The sequence below is a fragment of the Lissotriton vulgaris genome, chromosome 1_1 (genome assembly GCF_964263255.1).
Source record: "Lissotriton vulgaris chromosome 1_1, aLisVul1.2, whole genome shotgun sequence".
In the NCBI taxonomy this organism is placed as follows: domain Eukaryota; kingdom Metazoa; phylum Chordata; class Amphibia; order Caudata; family Salamandridae; genus Lissotriton; species Lissotriton vulgaris.
In genome coordinates, this window is record NC_141685.1 from 1,517,193,820 (window position 1) to 1,517,207,826 (window position 14,007).

The window sequence follows — 14,007 nt, forward strand, 5'->3', positions numbered from 1 at the left end:
AGTCCGAAGATCTGGGCCCAAATCCATAGTTTTTTTGCACTCCACACCACCCTGGGTTAGACAATGGCGATATGCAAATCAGCTCTGACCCTGTGCCCCATGGGAACAGTCCAGTCCGAACTACAAAAGCCATGTCCTTCCCAGAACGGAATCAAGCATCCGAGGACCGGACCGGTTTCGAGGTAACACCTCTCATCAGCCCGGCTAGCTTGACTCCAGTGGTGTGGAGTGCCTGGGACCCACGTCTGAGCATCCCCAGCGCACTTATGGCGGTAATTGTAAACAAAACAGGTGATGGACCGAATGTGGATCAATGTCACACATTCACCCCAGTCCGAAGATCTGGGCCCAAATCCATCGTTTTTTTGCACTCCACACCACCCTGGGTTAGACAATGGCGATATGCAAATCAGCTCTGACCCTGTGCCCCATGGGAACAGTCCAGTCCGAACTACAAAAGCCATGTCCTTCCCAGAACGGAATCAAGCATCCGAGGACCGGACCGGTTTCGAGGTAACACCTCTCATCAGCCCGGCTAGCTTGACTCCAGTGGTGTGGAGTGCCTGGGACCCACGTCTGAGCATCCCCAGCGCACTTATGGCGGTAATTGCAAACAAAACAGGTGATGGGAAGGACATGGCTTTTGTAGTTCGGACTGGACTGTTCCCATGGGGCAACAGGGTCAGAGCTGATTTGCATATCGCCATTGTCTAACCCAGGGTGGTGTGGAGTGCAAAAAAACGATGGATTTGGGCCCAGATCTTTTGACTGGGGGAATGTGTGACATTGATCCACATTCGGTCCATCACTTGTTGTTTTTGCAATTGCCGCCCTAAGTGCGCTGGGGATGCCCAGACGTGGGTCCCAGGCACTCCACACCACTTGGAGTCAAGCTAGCCGGGCTGATGAGAGGTGTTACCTCGAAACCGGTCCGGTCCTCGGATGCTTGATTCCGTTCTGGGAAGGACATGGCTTTTGTAGTTCGGACTGGACTGTTCCCATGGGGCAACAGGGTCAGAGCTGATTTGCATATCGCCATTGTCTAACCCAGGGTGGTGTGGAGTGCAAAAAAACGATGGATTTGGGCCCAGATCTTTTGACTGGGGGAATGTGTGACATTGATCCACATTCGGTCCATCACTTGTTGTTTTTGCAATTGCCGCCCTAAGTGCGCTGGGGATGCCCAGACGTGGGTCCCAGGCACTCCACACCACTTGGAGTCAAGCTAGCCGGGCTGATGAGAGGTGTTACCTCGAAACCGGTCCGGTCCTCGGATGCTTGATTCCGTTCTGGGAAGGACATGGCTTTTGTAGTTCGGACTGGACTGTTCCCATGGGGCAACAGGGTCAGAGCTGATTTGCATATCGCAATTGTCTAACCCAGGGTGGTGTGGAGTGCAAAAAAACAATGGATTTGGGCCCAGATCTTTTGACTGGGGGAATGTGTGACATTGATCCACATTCGGTCCATCACTTGTTGTTTTTCCATTGTAACCCCAAGCATCATTACTCACACTGCAGGTTAGTCTCTGGCGTCGCGGCGCCTAGGGAGCCCCCCCTCCTGGTGCCCTCAGATTACCAATGCCCCCAACGCTGCAGCTCCCCAAGGTCCTGCGGGGTGCAGCTGTCAAAATCAGTACTGCCCCTTCTAGGGGGCTCCGCTCTGGCCAGAACGTGGGGAGTCCCACAGGCCTTCTCCTTGGGGGGGGTTGAAATAAAGCACACAGGAAAATAGCGCCCACGCTCCTCACCTCCTTCTGGGGCACAGCTGTAGCGCTCAAGAGGCGCTAGAGTCCTCCCAAGTCCAGGGTCCCCCAGAGTAAAATAGCGCTTAGGCAGCACAGCGCTGCAGGCGTCAGCTCCTCACCTGCTTGAAGTACAGGCCACCAAATATAGCGCTTTGACAGTACAGCGCTGTAGGCGTCACTCGTCCTCTGGCAACCAAGAAATTAGCGCCTTCAAGGCGTTAGGGAGCTGGTGAGGATCCAGAGTCCCACACAAGACAGCAGTGCCCACGAGGCGCTAGGTCCCAGGAATGCCATCAGGGTCCCACAGAATCAAGCTGCAGCAAAAATGTGGGGAATTGAATATATAGTGCTTTAGCAGCACAGCGCTGTATTGACAATAACCAGCTCTCCCTGGCAGCATGTGCAGCAGGTCCCATGCACCTTCTTCTACTGGGCAGGTGCTGAAGGCAGCGCTCATCAGGCGCTAGAGAGACTCAACAGCTTCAGGGACAACAGACCGTGCTCTTCTTCTCTGGCAATGTAGGGAATGGTGCCCACAGAGCGCTGGAGGGCGGCAGGAAAGCACAGTCCATTTGAATAAAGCGCTCCCAAGGCGCTAGGGACCTCAAGTCCAGGGCCCCACAGAAGAAGGTAGCGCCCACGCTCCTCACCTCCTTGGAGTGCAGGCAGACAGACGATAGCGCTCACGAGGCGCTAGGGCAGGAGAGCAGGCAGGCAATGCTGGGCCAGATCAGCAGTCAGTGTGCACTCATCATTACAGGACAGCAGCTCTTAGAAGCAGTCATCTCTCATAAAGTGTCACTCCTCCTAGCACCGCAGTCTCCACTCCAGCAAAGGGCTCCCACTAGCCTGGTGGACAGCAGAGGGGTACAGTTGGGCACAGGGTCCAGCACACAGGCCCATGGGTCGGTATCTCCTGGCAGTGTTCCCTCTCATTCTGGTCCACGCTGAGTCTGAGCACATGGCATCTTTACTGCTCTACATATACACCCCTCCTCCCACCTACCAGAAAGGGCTAGAAGCGTCTAGAAGGTCCCTGACAGTTCCAGCCTCAACTGTCACTGCGGGGGGGGGGGGGGGGGGGGGGGAGAGTGTAGAGCACCTTGTCACTTCAAACACTAGACCGCCAACCCACCTAAGGCAGGCGGTACACGCAGACAGAAATGGCGTCCATTTAAAAGTGACATTTTACAAAGGTGCATTTCTACAATGGTGGAAATAAAGGTGCGTACACCATTGCACAACATTTATTATTTTCAGTTCAGACACACCATGTCAGTAAAACGTCTAGGGGGAAAAGCGAGAAATTTTAGGACAATAAGGGCCAAGTCCAACAGCGTTGCACGCGGAAAAGAAATAAAAGTAGGAGCGCCGTGTTGGGACTTATGTGACCTCCCTGACGTCACGTACGCAAACAACGCCTGGGCGGAGTCGCGTGATCCCGTCCCCCCAGCGCTCTGGGATGCTGTGGCTAAAAATGTTCCGGATCCAGTCTCACACCTGGGGATAATTCTATGTTAAGGAATCTGCGTCTAGTAGTCTCTATCAGCTCTATTGACTACAGCAATCTTCCCGACTCGCTACAGGCTTCAGAAAAGGATGCAGCACCGAAACAGCCCTATAGAACATAGCTGATGACTTACAAATGGCACTTGAATCTGATAGATAGTGCCTTCTCATCCTCCTAGAACTTTCAGTGGCCTACAACACAGTCAATCTCAAGATACTTCTAAAATCCCTCCAAAATCTGATTGGACACGAAGGCCCGGTATTGAAATGGTTTACCTGATATCTCCACAACCACTACCAAATAGTAAAAATCAACAACTCAACCTCCGACACATCCACCATAAATAACCAGGGGTGTCGCCCAAGGCTCAGTCCTCTCACTCTTTTCAATACATAAATAGAACCCCTTACAACCATGCTCAGACAAGCTAACATCCTCTACCACCTATATGCTGATGGCACCCAGATCTACCTAGAAATATCCTCACTAGAAGACGTACAACAACTTAATTCCACTCTCAAAAGAAATCCCAAACTGGCTCTCACACAACCACCTAAAACTCAACTAAAACAAGGTGGAACTCCTACTCCTATCCAAAAATGGTCTGACCGCCAAGTCCCTAGAGTGGATTAACACCTTTGATGCTTTGAACTGCAAACTGACGCTTTCGGAATCCATCACCTCTTTGGGGATCTCCCTGGACACAAGTTTGAGCATGAACCAACACAACAATTTCAGCCCGGAGTGTGTTCTACAACCTATAACTGAGTCCTTCCCAAAATCAAACCCTTTCTACCCGAATGATCTAAAAAACACCCCACAAACGATGGCACGGTCTAGACTGGACAACGAAAACGCCACCCTTACTGGCTCTGCAAAATCACACATAGACCCCCTAAGAGCCACATTAAATACAGCAGTAAAGATGGTCACCGGATCCAAATTACTTGATCACATCTCTCTACCCTTCACACCCCAGCCCCCCCGCCCCCCCCCCCTAAAAACCTTCAATGGCTCCCAATCGAAGTCTGTTGCTGCTTCAAAACGGCCTGCCGCACCCACAAAGTTCTCCACATTGGAAAACAAGCTTACATTGTGACCAAACTCACCTTGGCTGGCCAGACAAGAAATCTTAGAAGCACCAACAATATGCACTCATACCACCAAATAAACACAAATATCCCTGATGCGTTCCTTCTCATACAAGAAAACACTTATAGGGCAACCCAATATTCCCAAGGAACTGGGTTTAATCAATAACAAAACAGTAATTGTTCCTGAAAGAATTAATTCACATTCTTTACCAATTTTTCAATGTCACAACAGTGAACAACATTTCAAAATACTCAAGAGACTATTGCCAAATAACCAATTTGTTTTTTACTGTTCATAAGATATATAAAAACATCTCCTCTTCATTCCGCATAGGTACAAATCCATATGACAATTCATGAATGGCAACTCAAACAAACTGCTACCCAGTTTCATTCACATGAGCAGTGGTTAATGACACTTTTTACAGGTTATATGGTCAATATTTACAAATTTGTCATATATACATTATTCAGCATTTATGTACAATAGTATAATACAGTGATTGTTGATAATATTCACAAAAAAGTGTCTTGTCGTCGACGTTTCAGTCTCACGTATTGTAATTAATCAAGATCATCATCAGCACGTGTTGCCCCATGAATCATAAAACAGCATATAATATAATCAATAATCTCTTGTTTTCATCATGTGTATCGTATGCCCAAACCACACTAAGTGTCTTAGCATGTGTATATAAGTGCCTATTTACATAAGTGCTACCTGTAAAACACCAATGATTGCCCATAAGTGCCTTGTGTGTAAGAGCAACTCTACCTCTTTTAGAATTGCCTTTTGAAACGAATTCACCACATTTTCACCAATGATTCACCAGAATTTCACCAAGAATATAACACGAATATACAGGTCATGCCACGTATTTGGATGTGCACAAATTTTACAAGTCCCGTAAAATACTCGCAGTGTTGACCATAAATTCAGAGCCAGAACAACTGGTCCTGTAAACAGAAAATACCACAACTATGTATCTGTACTCAAAGATAGTTCTACAAACAAACCTCTTGTTATTGCACCACAAAACTCAATCTTACCTTCAGCCTCTTTTTATAGGGGTTTATATGTAAATAGTGCTTTAATTAGCCCACGTGTGATTTATTGCATAGAATGCCCCTGTGCTTTATATTACATAGGCAAGACTATACAGGAAGTTAAGAAAAGAATCATGCAACACCAGTCTTGGATAAGATGCAAAGTGGAGACAGCTCCAATGGTTAAACAATATTTAACCAAAAAACACTCCCTTGTGAGATGAAATGGTTTGTTTTAGAAGCTGTAAAACAGTCAAAAAGAAGACATGATGTGGTTCGTCTGCTCACCATGAAAGAGAATAGGTGGATCTGGTCAGCAAAGACAGTACAGAAAGGGTTAAACTCCTTTGTGGAATGGCAGGTACTGGCAACTCTCCGTTGAGGTAGTTACAGGATAAGCCCCTTAGTAGTCTCTAACTGATTAAGTGGTATTTAGTTGTTTAAGCTAAATTTACCACTGTTGGTGAGGTATGCCTCTGAATATGTACATATACCAGTATACTGAGGCGGCTGTAGTCACAATGAGAACAATTTTATATTTTGATAAATTGCATATTCCTACTAAGAGCCAGATGACAGCTAGTTTATGATTTTGGCTGAAAAATGTAAATGTAAACGTAATTTGCACTTGTATAGCGCCTATCACCCAGAGGTCTCTAAGCCCTGTACAAATACCGCTGTGGAACCCTTCCTGGCCTGTTCCTGTGAGGTGTCCACTCCTGGGCACCCCCAAGGTGAAGCCAGGCACCCTAGCGTTGTTCGGGCCAGTGTGGAGGTTAATCAAGCTATTGCCCAGAGTTGCAGCGTGGGACCCATGATTAGAGTAGACACAGAGGCGAGAATTATCACGTCCGTGGAATTTTGAGCCCAAGACCCGCCGAGGCAGGGATTGAACCCTGGTCCGGTCCAGACCTCTGCCTCAGGGTCTGCCACTCTAATCGGTGGTGAAGATGTTATGTCCATCTGTCTTCGAATTTATGCTGCATGAGGGTTTACGCTACACTGTAAGATGGCCGCTGTGTTTCTTGACACACGGGTGCTGGTCAATACCGATAGTTTTAGTCTTCCTGTCCCCTTCAGGTTTAACGTATGGAGGGTCAGGCATTTGTATTAGTTCCCAAGATGGCCGACACGTTTTGGGTTTACGTGAGGTCACATGACATAGACTAGAAGTCATAGAGGGATAGTAAGACGCCGCCAACGACTCGATTGCGGAGACGAGTGGGCTTTACGAGGTTGATTCATTCTCCTCAAGTAAGTTTCTATTTCAAGAACACATGCTAAGACACTTAGTGTGGTTTGGGCAGACGATACACATGATGAAAACAAGAGATTTTTGATTATATTATATGCTGTTTTATGATAGATTCATGGTGCAACACATGTCCTGATGATAGTCTTGATGAATTACAATACGCGAGACCGAAACGTCGACAGACACTTTTTTTGTGAATATCATCAACAATCACTGTATTATAATATTGTTCATAAATGCTGAATAATGTAATATATGGAAAATTTGTAAATATTGACCATATAATCTGTAAAAAGTGTCATTAACCACTGCTCATGTGAATGAAACTGGGTAGCAGTTTATGTTTGAGTTGCTTTTCATGAATTCTCATATGGATTTGTACCTACGCGGAATGAAGAGGAGATGTTTTTATATATCTTGTGAAAAGTAAAAAACAAATTGGTTATTTGGCAATTGTCTCTTGAGTATTTTGAAATGTTGTTCACTGTTGTGACATAGAAAAATTGGTAAAGAATGTGAATTAATTCCTTCTCATACAATGCACCCAAAAATGGAACTCCCTACCAGTGCATATCAGGACGACCCCTCCGTTGTGAGCTTCAAAAGACAATTAAAAAATCTCCTCCTCAACCAACACTTTGAGCACTCGGACTCCAATCCCTAGAACCTCACTGGACTCACCTGTTCTCCTCTCCTCACGTCCTTGAACTACTGCCCTCAATTGAAACTGCATTTTACAATTGAGGCAACTTTGTCTAGTTATTGTTTTGTCTCTGTCATGTAAAAAGCTCTGATACCCCGAGGCACTGTCAGCGCTATATAAAACTCTTCCAATAAATAAATACATTAGAGGATCTAGATAAGATTCTTTCATATGAATAGGTGTACAGCAGATTTAAGTGAGGCTACTAATGAGTAGAAAAGATGACAAGTGCGAGAGGCAGTTCAGCCTGCCAGGGCTCCCCAGTGAAAGTTAGAATCCCATAGAATGATATGGCGAGAAGACAAATCAGTTTTCCTGTTACTTAGTTACTGAAAAGCATGCAGCAGTCCAACTCCAACATCATCGTGCTAAACTATTGATCTCAATCAATTATTTTTTCATAGTTGTAGAGGGCATTACTTCCTGTTTGTCTGGTCAAGGGCAGTTTGTCAAGTAGAAAATCTCCATGTCGAAGGTCAATTCAATACCCTGGTTATGCATTCTCAATCCTGAATCCCAGGCCTTGTAACTTCCAAATACATCTTGAGGAACTGATGCAAGGCTCTGGCAACATAATTTACCAATATGTTTACGACACTAAACTTTTCCATCAGATGTCTTCTAGTCATGCATAACTGAGGGATTGTCTCACTCTAATGAATATCACACTGCTACAAATGTAATGCCAGTATACTTTTATTCTTCCATGGGCAATAAAAACAATACCATTGAGTTAGGTAACAACTGTTATTCAGCACCAAGAAACTCATGGGTAAACCTATGCTTTACAAATACATAGTACAGTTTGTTTTCCTTGTATGTTTCAAAACTATCTACTGAGAACTATCACACCCTCTTATTTGTTTCTGAATTCTGAACCCTGTCTAAATCTTTACAGGCTGCTTGGTGAAAATGCCACACTTTTTGGTTTACTTGCATTCTCTCTGCTAAAGAAGGCGTTCTGCTCCTCTCTGCCTCAATCATTTCTGGGGCACTGAAATGAGAAAACTTAAATCCAAACCTTTTAGTTTTATAATGCTCTGTTTTTCGCCAAGGCCTGAGGTTAATGCTATAAAAACCACTTCACCCTGTTCTCATCTACCCCAAAAATATATATGTAGATTGTTCTCTACAGTTGATACCAAAGCCGGTTTATGTCCTGTCACACCTTCCCTCCATCTTCTTTAAAGGGTCTGATAGGAACTCTATAATTCTTGCAGCTTCTGGCACAGTCACATGGCTGGTAGTGCCACTAACAATACATGAAACCCAGCAAGGGTGATACCGACTTAGTAAACTGTAATCCTCTCCATTATACTCCTCATCTTTGTCTGTTTCTGTAGAGTAATCAAGGGCATTTTCTGAAAGATCATACAGATTGATTATTGAAATATGATAAACGACAACTCTTGCTCAAACTAAACTTTTGAACTTCGTCTCACAGGAGTGACATTTGGTCAGTGTATCTTCGCACCTGACAGCAAATCTCAGTTTTAGGGGGTCATCCTAAAAATCCAAAGTATTTATTTCTGCTTTGACCTAATGTCTTCCCATATGGCTGCGCTCAATACATGGTCTTAACTTTGTATTCCTCCTTCTTTCAAGTCTCTAATAAGATTATTTACACATTAGATGCCAGAAGAGGGATTTTGACTTTAGATTTGATATGTCATTTTGCAACTATTCCTGCCCCAGCAGAAACTCAAATGTCCTCATTTTCTTTCTTTTTCTCCCCTCTACCTTGAACATAATTGTACTTCATTGCTGAGAGAGCTCCAACTAGTTTTCATTTAACAGGTGGTGTTACGCTGTACCAAGAGGGTATTAGCAGGTGGGAAATCTCACCAAGTAATTTTGAGTAAAATTCTGCAACCTGTAAAACTTGTAACAGTGTGGAGCAGAGTTTCCACAGAAAATAATGAAGAACTACTGCTACACACAATTCTGAACAATGCCCTAAGTGACTTTTCGGGTGAGTAGGAGACCGATACTTCATTCTTCAAAACATCTTTTACTTATCTGTTGTGGAGCTAAGAAGCTTGTTTGTGCCCGTGACATTTTATAAATTAAAATGTATTTAAGGTGACTGCTGCTGACACTTTTTACTCCAGATTCTTGTCTTTTTGTGTTGTACTGTTATTTCACATGATTAAGGTCAGTCCCCATTGTGCTGATTATACTCTGGTTCAAGGCAGCCAAACAGCTTTTACCCCAGAAACTTGTGCTGTAACCCAATCCTGCCTTGTCCCTCTACCATCCTCTTCCCACAGGGTGTTGTTCATTGTCTGCACATACATTGCTAGCTCCTCATGCTCTGTTCAGTGTTGCCTTTACCTGTCACTGAATACAATCTACTATGGTGGCTAGGCAGGTGCACTACTGAGGTCAAATTCAGCAATGAAGTGTATGTTATCGGATCCCATGCTTAACTAACATCATCCTCCCCAAACTTGAGGTTTTAAGAAGGCAGACAGACATTTTCCAGGTACAGCCTTGTCTTTGTACCCTCTGAATTCCTCCTTCTGGGAACTCCAGGACTAATTTCCAGATCACTTAGGGTTCAGCAGCAGGATATAAATCCACTCAGTGCCTAGTAGTCATTGCTTTTTGAAGCTTTCTCTCTGCGTCTCAGCTACTATGAGCTTACCAAAATACACACCTGCTGATGTACCTTTGGTCCTGACAGTTGTTGGTTATCTATTTTTCTCCCAGCTTTTAATGCAGTTTCCAACTTGTTAGAAGCATAGCAGTCATAAAATATAAGATAAATGCAGACATCTTGGCTGCTGAGAAGCTGGTTTATATTGCATTGTGTACCTTCATGACTATTGTGTTGTAACAAGTGTGCCAACAAGGGTCAAGGTTTCAAGGATTTTAGTTACTTTCATACCAGATGTGCCTTTGTGCACAACAGGACAACAAGGGGACAAAATAAAACACAGATTGTGCAAGGAGGAGTAGGGAGGAGGGTGGGCCAAGGAACACACCTTAGAGACATCTCTCTGCCAAGACAGGAAAGGGAAGGGAGAACAGAGACTATGTTGCTCAGAGTTAGCATAATAGTGATTTATTTTATTCAGTGGCAGGCTGGATCCTCTCCAGATTTTTATTTATGGGGTTCTCTTTTTCCACTTGGTCATGATGTGCAGTTCCAAACAATTTGGGCACTCCAGTTCTCAGTGAAACAAATGGTGACAATTGGTTACTGTGGAATGGGCCACTGATTCCACAATGAAACGGGTGAAAATGAGCCCATGTTTGAAGAATAAAGGGAATTTCAGGCTTCCACTAACAAAGAGTATAAAAGCTCACAGATGCAGTGGTTACTAAATGGAGCAGTTGCTTCAAAGATGCTCAGAATAATGCTAACAAAGTCACAGCAGGAAAAGCAGACCAAGGTACAGTCCAAGTTTACCAGACTCAGAACGGGTTATATGCTGAACAGGCCCCAGTATGGGATAAGCTTTGAGAGAGTTTTGGCAGAGGCTATGGCAACACAAAACCACAAATTAATTGATTTTCTATTGAAGACTTAGGGGCATTCCACTTGGTTCTTTCTGCGTGTTTGCCGACTGCTTTTTCCTTTGAAATTCTCGGATAACGTATATTTGATGGCCAACCTCAGTGGTTACCCCTTAGGTGACTTGCTGTCAGGATAGGAGGATGGCATGTAAATCTTTGAAGAGTGTTCCTACGGAAGCTTACTAGGTTTTTCTAGGGGGGCTGCAATGTGACCAACCCACGTCTCAATCAAATGGTAGTAGAATTGACTGGTAAGTACGTTTAAGTTGGACTCCAAGCAGTGAAAACACATGGTTGGAACTACATATTTGCTGCAGTGCCAACAAAAACCCTGCTTGATGCTGCATCTTCACAAACACATACAGTGAAACACAACAAGTATACATGACAGTATAAAGGTAAGGCATAGAGATGGAGAGGAGCCACAAATCACTCCTGGCACAACTCCCAAATCTCCTACCACAACTCCCACATCTCCAACCACACCATTAAGGATGCACAAAAGAACACCTGTAGCTCCTTGGCGCAGGTACAGTGTAGAGCAGATGTTAAATCTGCCTTAGGAGGACTCGTGTTTTAAAGAGAGATTAAAAATCATCCAAGATAGGCTTGTAGGAATATGGAAATGGAACAGTTATCTAAATCCAAAGATATTAACAGGCAAAGAGGATCATTTATCTACTCCTACTCTCCTATCATAATATGAATGGATTCCCAAATAACTCGAATCCACAATGGTACACACATCGTCTTGACTAAATATACTTCTGTTTTGACATTAGTTACTAAAGCCGCCATCGCACCTGAACTAGAACGCACCATCAACGCCTCCCTCATGTAAGGCATCTGCCCAGAAGTCTGGAAACGGGCGGAGGTAAAACCCCTCCTCAAGAAACCATCGGCCGACTCAACGGACATGAAAAACTACCCGTCCAATCTTTCTCCCCCCTTCGCGGCTAAAGTCACAGAAATACTAGTAAACACCCAGTTGACCGCCTTCGTGGAAGAGAACTCCATCCTAGACACCTCCCAGTCTGGATTCCGCAGCAACCACAGCACCAAGACAGCCCTCCTCGCCCACTGACGACATCTGCATGCTGCTCGAACAGGGACACACTGCGGCCTTCATCCTTCTAGACCTCTCCACAACTTTTGACACCATCTCAAATGGCACTCTCACAGCCAGACTACACGACACAGGAATACAAGGAGCCACCCTCGACTGGATCCAATCCTTCCTGTCCAGAAGAACCCAGAGGATTCGACTTCCTCCCTTCCTCTCTGAACCAACAGAAATCAAGTGCGGGGTCCCCCAGGGACCCCAGGGATCTTCACTCAGCACCACGCTCTTCAAAATCTACATGGCCGCCCTCGCCACCATCACCAGACAGCATGGGCTCAGCATCGTATCCTTTGCCGACTACACCCAGCTCATCCTCTAGCTCACGAAGAATCCCGAAGACACCAGGCGCTGTTTCTAGGAAGGTATGAAGAACATGGCAGCCTGGATGAAGGACAGCTACCTGAAGCTTAACTCAGAGAAGACCGAGGTCCTCATCCTCGGTCCCTGCATCTCCGCCTGGGACAACACCTGGTGGCCCTCCTCCCTCGGGAATCCACCCACCCCTACAGACCACGCTCGGAACCTCAGCATCATCCTTGACTCCTCCCTCTCCAATGATCGCCAGATCAACACTGTCTCCTCCGCTAGTTTCAACTGCCTGCGCACCCACCGTTGGACCTTCAAGTGGATCCCCACAACTGCAGAAGGACCGTCACCCATGCACTCATCACCAGCAGACTGGACTACAGCAATGCCCTCTACGCCGGAATCAATAAAACCCTTCTGCACAGACTCCAGACGATCCAGAACACCGCAGCCAGACTCGTCCTCGGGACACCACGCCATGAGCACATGACCCAACACCTGCAAAACCTCCACTGGCTCCCTATCGAGAAGAGGGTCACTTTCAAACTCCTCACTCACGCCTACAAATCCCTCCACAACATCGGACCCAAATACCTCAACGAGAGAGTATCCTTCCACATACCCAAAAGGAATCTCCGCTCCGCCGACCGTGCCCTGGCAGAAGTCTCCCGCATCCGCAGAAATGGAACCGGCGGGAGGGATTTCTCCCACATCGCAGCCAAAACCTGGATCGAGCTCCCTGTGAACATTAGACGCTCCCCGACCCTGCACACATTCAGGAAGGACCTCAAGCCTGGCTCTTCGACCAATCCGGAGCTGCAGCCCCCGCACCTTGAGACCCTCACGGGTGAGCATCGCGCTATATAAACCCCTGATTGATTGATTGATTGATAAAGCCCTGATCACACTTTATAACCTCTAAAAGTCACCCTTGTTGCCCACTAAAGAAAGTTATGCTGTATTCCAAAGAGCTCATTTAGAGTTACTTACTGTTGAAATGATGATAACCAAGTATTCCTGACCCTGGAACTCCTCAACAGATCCAACTTTAATTTCCGAGAGATCAACAGTTTGTAGAAGCTTTCGAATTTTTTCACCCTAAAAAACACAACAACAAAAAATGTACACTGAATATGAAATATAGTTCTTTTACTTCTCAGTGACCCATTTGTTACACCCGCTATTTATGATGGAGACACTGCCTCAACCAAAAGTTCTCCCTCCAACTCCCTCTTTCTCTGACAAACAATCGCACACAGTCATAACACCAGTCATACAAGCTTTGCAAACCTGAAGCAGATTGGAAATCTACAGCGGGTAAGAACAAGAAACACGTAGCCGATTATTGCTAATCAAAGCATTTTAATAATACACTCTCCTTTCATGCGAAAAATTGTTCCAACCTGGCCTAATTTACTTTAAACATTCCCAACACCCCACCTCTGATTCAGAAGCGCTCTGCAGTGTTTGAAGGGAATACAACTCAAATAATCCATATCATATAGACTATATGATGCAGTAGTAACAGCACCAGGTGGAGCTACTCCTTGAAAATGGCACTGTTAGGTTATTACTAGAATTCATTTAGTGTTCTATAAAGCACTTAAAATTGGTCAAAAGGTTAATCTAATACCCTGTGCCAATCATTAAAAAAAATAAAACTTTGGTGGTCATGTTATGTACTGCTGGGTTTAGGCCAG

The 14,007-nt window shown here is 45.2% G+C and overlaps 1 protein-coding gene across 2 annotated transcripts in view; it reads right to left on the reverse strand.

Moving 5' to 3' along the window:
• The window catches only part of MOV10L1 (Mov10 like RNA helicase 1), a 1,040,774-nt gene that overhangs the window by 195,953 nt on the left and 830,814 nt on the right, over positions 1-14,007 (reverse strand). For both annotated transcript variants that reach the window (XM_086967454.1, XM_086967456.1), the window contains exon 23: positions 13,298-13,405. In XM_086967454.1, the coding sequence (XP_086823580.1) occupies positions 13,298-13,405 (108 nt within the window). The remainder of the gene's footprint in view (positions 1-13,297; positions 13,406-14,007) is intronic.